Raw genomic sequence first — 8,846 nt, forward strand, 5'->3', positions numbered from 1 at the left:
TGTTCCTGTCCTCTTGCCTGTGCAATGTGCCCTTTTTCCCTTGACCACACAGTGTCTGAGGGGATGAGCCACATGTACATGTAGCCTGTGCCATTCAGGATGTGCTCAGGTGATCCTGTGCTGCATCTCCACAAAGCAAGGAAAAACAGAAGTCACAGAAATCTGCTTTTTTTTTCCTGGCTTGGCACGTTTGGGGCAAACTCTGAGTTCTGATTCAGACTGACTGAGTTCTACATTTGTCTCTCCCACATCACATGGCAGAGTTTTAATGAAATAATGTAACCAGGAGGCTTTACTGAGGAGGAGAAGTCCAAGGATTAAAAATGCTCCCTCTGTTTGGAGCAGAAAACGCCCTTTTGTTTTCTCCTTAAGGCTACGTGCCTGTTTGTCACTGATGTCATGCCTCAAACAGCCACAAGTTTTCTTCCTGTTCTTGCAGTCGACAAAGCTGATGTGTGTGTGGCAGTTCTGCAGCTCAGGACTGTGCCACAGTGCACAGAAATAGAAATCCTGGTTGCTGCTAATGATCCAAGAGTGTTTGTTCGTTCGTTAGTTGTCGTTTTCAGTCTCAGAATAGCAGTTAGTGGCTGTTGGGGAGAGCTGGATTTGGTCACAAGTGAAATGTCTCTCGTGATTTCAACTTCATCTTTAATTGACATTAGTCCACAGTTCAAAAAAATATTTGGCACAAGGGAGAAGCTGTGAGGAGAATCCTTAGACAAACAGAGGGTGCTCCAGGTACGGATGGAGGTGTGTGTGGGGCACACAGCTCTGTGTTCTCTCAGCCCCTGAGCTGCATGAATTGCCTAATGTGCAGTGCTGAACCCTCACAAAGACCCAGCCTTGCTGTGAGCCAGCTCCAAAGGCTTTCTGCCAGGGCAGTGCAAGGCTTCCCATCAGCATCCAGCTGCCTGCAGTTGGCATCTTTGTGCACGTGAAGCGATGCAGGTTTGGAACAGACACCCAGGCCCTTTAACCACGGAGCTTCTTAGGAGGTTATTTCAAGATTTCACCTGCAAAACTGGTTTTTAACTTGAACTGTCAGCTGTAACCTTTGTAAAACCCTTAACTGTAATGCTGGTCCTCTAACCCTGTTCTCTGTGCCAGTCCCCAGTAGTCACAGCAGAGTCCTGTTTTGTAGTTCTTAACATACACCTTCATCCTTCATTTCATGGTGTCTGTGCCTGTGTTTGGCTCTTGGGAAGAGAAACCTGCACTCTGCTCTGCATTGCTAGAGGTGGTAATACTGGGTGAGATCCAAGCCAGGTTGCAGGCTGCCTCACAACAGGAAAGTGGTATCTTTCAGGACTCCAAAAGCCATTGAGACTGTTGCAATGCCTGGTTTCTGTAAGGAAGAGTTTTTCACTGAGGAGAGCTGTCCTGGGTGATGCAGATCCACCTCCCCCTGTAACATGTCCTGTGTTGGGATTGAGAGTAACCCCATGGATGGTGTTTGCCTCTTTTCTTTTTAATGGAATGCTTTTTCTTTCCCTTGCTCCAGTCTTATCTCTTCTGTGTCTGTACTTTCCTGACCAGGATCTTTACAGCCATAATGCCCATGGTAGCAGCTGGATTGATTCCAGATGATCCCACATTGCAGCCAATAAGAAGACTTGTGTCCCTTGTAGGAATTTTTTTTCACTGTTTGGTACTGTGGTTTCCTCTTGCATGACCCTGTGTTAACACACACTGCTGGTTGCATTCTCCTGGCTGCCTGTGGAATCACAGAGGATCAAAGTGCCAAGCAGAATGACCAGTCAGTGCTCGACCCCTCATCCTCAATATTGACACTTTTTCACCTTTTGCCTTAATGTTACCATGCTAAACCAATGAGGATTCCTTGGAAAATCAGTGCAATCTGCAGTTTTAACCAGCATCTCTTAATTCTGCTTCCTAAGTGTGGCTATTCACAGTTCTCACCAGTGCTTTCAAAGAAACTCATGTCATTCTAATGACTTGTTACTCTCAGTGAGTTAGAGTTACACAATGGAGTGGCTGATTTCTACATTAATTTCCAGTGTTAATTACAGGCTGTTGCTTCCATGTCTTTCTATCTATGCCCTGTATATTTTGTCTCTAATTATGTAGTTTGGCACAGAGTGTACACTCTCCATAATCCATTCTGTCATCCCATTCTTGGCTGTCCTTGGAACATGTACTGATAATTGTTAATGCAAAGTCTCTTTGTGTTAGAGCTGCTGCTTTAGTGATCTTTTTCCTTACAGCAGCAACACAGTATATAAATTCCCTTCCTTCCACACAGGCTCTTTCTAAACATCCTTCATGAGAATTTTCCAGGCATAACAACAATTTTCATTGTTTCAGGAGGACTTAAAAAAGCCAAACCTTTTAGAGCTCTTACAAACATATTTTTCTCTTGCTTAATTTCACGATAAAGTGAAAAATGACTGAACTTTGATATTTGAAACTGGATAAACACAGCAGTGCTTTGTGTGGGCTTCAGTAACCCTGACCATGCAGGACCAAACTCACCAGAAAACCTTGGTCACTAAACACTTCTATTATCAGCTGCAACTGGATCTGGCCCCAAAAAGACATAGTGTTTGTGTGTGAATTCATGAGTTCCTGTGTTCAGGTGGTAGAAAAATATGAGGCTAATGAAGTGCAACCAACTTACTTCACTATTAAGGCTGCACATTTGAAGGCAAGAAATGCAAAAGTTCAGGTCCTGCTGGCAACCTTAGTTACCTGCATTGCACTTGTGTAGTGCTTTGTATCACTCTCTAGTCAACAAGGAATTATTCTTCATATTCTCTGTAGTTATCACTGTGCTCACCTGCATGGGTAAGAGTGTTTTCCCAGGAAAACTGCCTTCAGCCTCACCTGACACACACATCCAGGCCCCTGTGTGACAGACTCCAAAGGCAAACTCCCTGCTCTGCACAAGGCAGCTGGGACTGTTGGGATCCTGGTGCTGAGGGGAGAGGAAGGATGGTGAGGATCGTGGGATATGGACAGGTAGGGATGGTGGGTCAAGTTTATGCCCTGACAAATGTCCCACCACCTGCCAAAGCTGAGTTTCTATTTGCATAGTCCCTTCCTGTGGAAGTATTTACCAGTTCCTGTCCTGGATCACAACTGTGTTACACTTGGTACAGTGTAGGCAAAACAATCTTCACCTCCTGAAATGCAGCACTGAAAACACAAGTATACACAGCTAGCTCAGTCCTTTGCCAGCTGGAACCACAACTTCTGCATTCCTCAGCACACCTAAACACTGCACTAACGCTCGGACCGAAAGACGTCGGATTTACCTAACCAAATAACTTCATCCAACTAAAATCATACTAAGGATTTGCCAGCTGTATTTTTTTTTAGCTGGCAATTTGCTGCTGTGTTAAATGGCTGTTGGTTCGTGGACCACCGAGGCTGTGTGATGGGAAGTGATATCCACACTCGTGTGCCCTTCCTTAGAGCTCTGCTGCACACGGGTGCATTTAGCAGGAATCAAGTCTATGTATCAAAATCTGTACACTTGGAAAAGATGTGGAGACTTATCTTAGTCATAAGATCCCTGCTGACACCTTGAAAAAATTCTGTTTCTTCTTTTTGGTAAAACGTACAGATTTAAGGCCAAAGATACCACTTTACTTGTGGCAAGAAACTAACTTGTCTCATGTTGCTTTGTTACCTGAGGGCTGGGGAAGGGTGAATGTACCTCTAAATGATATGTGCACCTTGTAGAGTCAACAGCATTTAGAGCTTATTTGAAGCTTCCTTAGCCAAACTGCTTGAGACTGCCATGACTTCATCCCTAACAGCACTCTGACATGCTCTCCCCTCGGGCTGCTCTGCCTGGATGTGTTGCAGATGCAAACAGATCTCTTTGCTCTGTGTTTGTGGTGCTGTGTGTCACGGTGGGTGCCTGAGGTGTTTTCAAGATGGTAAACAGTCTTCTTTCTTTTCCCTCCTCTCCCTCACTCCTCCCTCCCCGGAAGGTTTAGTTTCTTCTCTCGTGACAAGAAGCGTATGCAGGTGTCACAGAAACACGTCCACTTCCAGGGGACTTTTGGAGAATGGTCAAACTCAAACAGAGATGACTCCTACACTGAACAAGGACAAGAAGCTCTGCAACACCTGTGACTGAAGCCTTGAGGTGTTTGTTTACTGCAGTAGATCTCGACAGTCTCGTCACGAGAAGCTTCTGTACAGCGACGCGGCAGCTCCTCACTCTTGACTTGCCTCACGCTCCTCGGGGCTGCTCCAGGCTCTCCAAAGGGATCCCTCCCTGCTCACCTGGGGACTGTTTGCTGCAAGCACAACCCAAGCTTTGTAGTAGCAGTTGCTGACACCCTGGGACATGGAAGCTTCTAGAATAACAAGTCCATGGTCTTGTTCATGCATTAACTACAGTAACACAAAGCTTCTTTAAACCAAAAAAAAAAAAAGGACCTGTGCCATGATTAGGAGTTCGTTTGCAGTGTACAATATCTAGTGGCAAAGACTCTTTTACCCTGTTTGTTAACACTATTGGTTGTTTGCTTTTTATTTCTGTAAGAAGTTTTTCCAGAGGGATACAACAGCTGCATACCCTCGTGGCATGTAACCCACGGAACCCCGTGGAAAACCACCTGGTACAGTGATAAACTGGAGTAGCCTTGAGAGGGACAGTGAGTGTACATTTCCCTTGTGCTTACAGTGCCTAAAGCATGAAGAACTGATGTGGGAGGTGAGTGTGCCTTGTGTTCTGCCATGACTTCTGCAGTATTAATGGAAAACAAATTGCTTACAGGGAGGAATTCCAACTCCTGATTTCTTCCCTTCTCAGCAGGGATTTTTTCCCCCCAGTGTAGCAGGCAGCTGCTGGAAAGGAATTAGCTCTTTCCCACAGACAGGTTTTTAATTAAGTCACACTCCAGTTTCCTGTCTAGGTCAGACTGTGCCCAACTTCAGAGGGAAACATCCTCAGCTGGCTGACATGGACTATTTCACTGACTAGAGATTCCCCAACTCCATACTTTTTCCCTGACTAAACACTACGTGTGCAGAGCAGATGAATTCCATGTGTGCAGGCTGCTGCTCTGCTCGTGGCTGGTGGCTGGTGGCCCTGCAGCCTGGGGCTGGGATTTAACCTGCTTCTCAGCTGAGCTTGTGAGACTCCAGGTCTGACCAAGGTTGTCCTTAGAACACTAACACTCCACACAGCATAGCTGTATTGTACAGCTGCATAAGGCAGCTGAGCAGGTGGCAGAAGGTGAGTGCATCTGCAGCTCTGGGTGAGGACAAACTGAGGTCTCTGCTGAGGAGGATATAGTGCTGACAGGGCTGTGGCAGCTTCTGCACATGCAGCTCAGTGCCAGGGGCTGGGAGCTGCTCTTGGCACTGTAACTGCTCCTCTCAAGAGGGGCACTAAGAGCAGGAAATACTGCTCAGGCTGGAGTAAAGCTCCAACTACTTTGCTCCTCTCAAGAGGGGAACTAAGAGCAGGAAATACTACTCAGGCTGGAGTAAAGCTCCAACTACTCCAGAACTGAGTGTAGGAGGAGCTGTCAAAGGACTAAATGAGAGCAAGCCAAAGGGTTTAGTGCAGGCCAGTTGTATTTCACACAGGGTGATCCAAGACTGGATTCTGGAACGTGTTCTTAGCCCATCTGTAGTGAAATCCTGACAGGAAACTGTTCCTTGCCGTGGTGAGATGTGTACTGCCTTGCTCCTGGCTGTAACTGCTTCACTCTGAACACTTCCACCTGTTCTAGACAGAGAAAGTGTTTACTGTGCCCCCCTGGTGCCACTGCAGCTTGGGGCAGGGGGTGTGTGGCCTTACATGGCACCTGCACTTGACATGGTGACAGCAGCACCTGACCCAGGTATTGGGCAGATTTGCTTTTGCCTGGGCGTGTTTTGGTGACATCCATAACACAGCAGCACTTCCCCCTGATCTTAAATGGAAGGAGTGTCTTCATTTAATGATACTTCAGTTGCCAAGATCTGGCTTCACTTCATATGAGGAAACAGAAAGCAGAGCAGAGTTCCATCAGGCCCCTGGAGCCTCTCCCCAGCACAGTGCAGTCGTGTGGCACATTCAGAAGAGACACAGAGAGCAGGAACAAAGCAAGAACTGCACAGCCTGAGTAAGCACATCCCTTTGGAAATCAGCTGAGAGCACTGAGCTGGGATAATGGAACCACAGACTAAACCCAAGCTTGGTGTGTCACAGAGGACAACTCCAGCCTGGGGCACACAGAGCCTGTCCTGAACACCACAGCCTGTGGCACCACTGCCAGGCCAAACCTGCAGCCAACACCCAACCACAGCACTGAGCAGGACAACCTTCCCCCACTCATCTCTGCAGCTCATTACCTCAAAACCCTCGTTAGTTCCCCCTGCCCTGCTGGCAATAACCACTCTGCTCCTCGTTCCCACGTCTGCCATGCTGAGTTCCTGTTCCCCAAGTGCCATCAGAAGGGATGGTGTGCAGGGGAGTGTACATGAGGATTTGAAGGTCTGTCATGTATTGTTTTCTCAGTGTTCAAGGAAAATCTGCTCTTGGAAAAGGGGCCAGGATGGAGGCAGGTGAGGGGTGTAACGGTCCTGCCTGCCAAGTGCAGGACCACTGACATTTTTTGGGTTGGTTTATTATTTTTTTTTTTGGTTGGGCAGTAAATCCTTTTAACAGTTTAATAAATATTTCTGAAAAACACGAATTTCTGCAAGACTTGGGTCCTTTGTGGAAGGTTAATACCATCACTTCTCGTGGATGCAGCATACAGGTCAAGCTGCTCACAACTCTCTATGGAAACAGCCTCAGAGTGGACAAGGTTCAGGATAAAGCTACTGAAAGGCTGACAGAATCCAGTCTAAATTATATGTGTTTTACAAATGGCTTATGATGACAAAGAATGTGACAGAACCAGAAAGCACTGTAAGCTCCCCAGCAGGAGATGTGTCTGTATATACATGTCCTGACTCTAAAAAGGAGATGCTTTGCCCTGTTTTCCATAGCAAGCACAGGTTCCTGCACGGATTTAAACCCTGTGAAGAGAGGAGAGGACAGAGCAGGTGCAGCTGCAGCCACGGTTACCCATGGCACCATCCCTCAGTGACTGGATTCATCAGGGACAGGATGTGTTTTCTCACCCACTCACTGCTCTGTGGTGCACATTCCTCGTGTGCACAGGAGTTATACCCTTCCACAGCACACAACATGGATTGGTTACATGCTTCTCTCTCCCTTGGCAGAACTGGTTATGGACACAGTATCACTAAAGCTCTCACCTGTCTCAGTGTCTTCAAGTAAATGAAGTCACTTTCATCAGCTTCTGTTGTGGGGCACATTTCTCAGAAGCTTTAGTTTGCTGCAGTTACATTAGTGTGTGTCCAACAAGTGACTGTTTTATCAAGAGCAGCTTCCTCACCACCATCCAGCCCATCAATACCTGACTGCAGAGCCCTCCAGTGAGCCCTAACCCAGGAGACACACAGTCCCAGACAGGGCTCTGCTGGGATCAGTGGGACACCTGTACATGTGGTGTGTTTCCTACAGCATTCACCACTCAAACCTAATGTAAAACTTTATTTCCTCTGAAGAACAATTCAGCACATATCTGACACTGCAATAACAACCAAACTCCCAACAGGGAGTCACAGGCAGGAGACAGGAACACCACAGCTCCTTCTGGGAATGCTGCTCACAGCCCTGAGCTGCAGCACCCGAGACTGAAACACTGCAGATGTAAGAGGTGACACAGTCACCTATCGGTGCTTGTCATCATCTCTTTGCTTCTTGGTCTCTCTCTCCCTGCTCCGGTCTCTGTCCCTGTCCTTCCTGTCCCTGTCCTTCCTGTCCCTCCCTCTGCTCCTGTCCTCCCTGGAGTCCCTGTCCCCGTCCCCCCAAGCCCACGGCCGCTCCCTCTCCGGCCAGCGCTTGTCTCTGCCCCTCTCATGGTCACGGTCCCTCGTTCTCCAGTCCCTCGTTCCCTCACGGGACCAGTTCCTTTTCTCTGCTGATCCCTCTCCATAGAAATCATTTTTCACGTTGGGCAGATTGATGGGCTTGCGGAAAGGTCTGTCCCGTCCTCCGAAGCGCAGCTGCCCGGATTCCTTCTTGCCTCCAAACCCACCTCCAAGCCTCCGGGGAATCCACCCTTTGAGAGTTCTTTCCAGCTCAAAGTCTACAAAGATCTCGTGCTGGTCGATGACCAACCTGTTGGCATCTCTGTGGGCCTTCAGGAGCGCTCGCTCCTCTTTGTACTCGATAAAGGCATAACCCTTGGAAAATCCTGTCACCAGGTCCCGGACCAGACGGAGCTTTGTGATGTCTCCATACCGGGAAAAAACCTCCTTTAACTTCTCTTCTGTGGTCTGAAGATTGAGCCTTGCCACGAACAGGGTGAGGTGAGGATCTCCTGTGACTCCCTTGTTGGGAACATACCGTGCCAGCATGGCTCTCCATATGGCTCTGTCGTGGGGCTCCTCGTCCGTGCCGTCGATGCTGCCAGCCTTGAGGGGATCATACTCCTTGGCTATGGGGGCCCAGTCAGACATGGTCTAGTGGGGAAAACACACATCCACAGGCTCACAGGTGTGTCACAAGGCATGAGCACTTCCAGCACCGCTGTGCTGTGCTTTCATCCAAAAATTCCCAAAGTGCGACCAACAGAATCAGAGAATCAGGGTTGGAAGAGACCTTTAAGATCATCCAGTCCAACTATCCACCAGCACTACCACTGCAACCCTAAACCAGTAAACATATCACCCAGTGCCAGGTCCAGACACCTCAAACACCTCCAGGGATGGTGACTCCACCACCTCCTGGGCAATATTCCAATGCCTGAACACCCTAATAGGCAAAGAAAATGCCTAATATCTAACCTGAATCTCCCTTG

At 47.9% G+C, this 8,846-nt stretch overlaps 2 protein-coding genes across 2 annotated transcripts in view; one reads left to right on the top strand and one right to left on the bottom strand.

Moving 5' to 3' along the window:
* Nucleotides 1–4,187, top strand: part of RILPL1 (Rab interacting lysosomal protein-like 1) — a gene marked incomplete at its 5' end in the record, with an annotated part of 17,690 nt that extends 13,503 nt beyond the window's left edge. The window contains one exon of the mRNA XM_009081817.1: nt 3,960–4,187. Within this exon, the coding sequence (XP_009080065.1) occupies nt 3,960–4,104 (145 nt within the window). The remainder of the gene's footprint in view (nt 1–3,959) is intronic.
* A 3,526-nt stretch (nt 4,188–7,713) lies between these two features.
* Nucleotides 7,714–8,567, bottom strand: SNRNP35 (small nuclear ribonucleoprotein 35kDa (U11/U12)). Its single transcript, XM_009081806.1, has one exon. The coding sequence runs from the start codon at nt 8,503–8,505 to the stop codon at nt 7,714–7,716; it is 792 nt and encodes a 263-aa protein (XP_009080054.1). The 5' UTR covers nt 8,506–8,567.
* Nucleotides 8,568–8,846: the final 279 nt, after the last annotated feature.

Source organism: Acanthisitta chloris, unplaced genomic scaffold (genome assembly GCF_000695815.1).
Source record: "Acanthisitta chloris isolate BGI_N310 unplaced genomic scaffold, ASM69581v1 scaffold21690, whole genome shotgun sequence".
Taxonomy (NCBI): Eukaryota; Metazoa; Chordata; class Aves; order Passeriformes; family Acanthisittidae; genus Acanthisitta; species Acanthisitta chloris.

Excerpts from the sequence above, each read along its gene's own strand:
- SNRNP35 (XM_009081806.1), bottom strand. The coding sequence starts at position 8,505 with ATGTCTGACTGGGCCCCCATAGCCAAGGAGTATGATCCCCTCAAGGCT.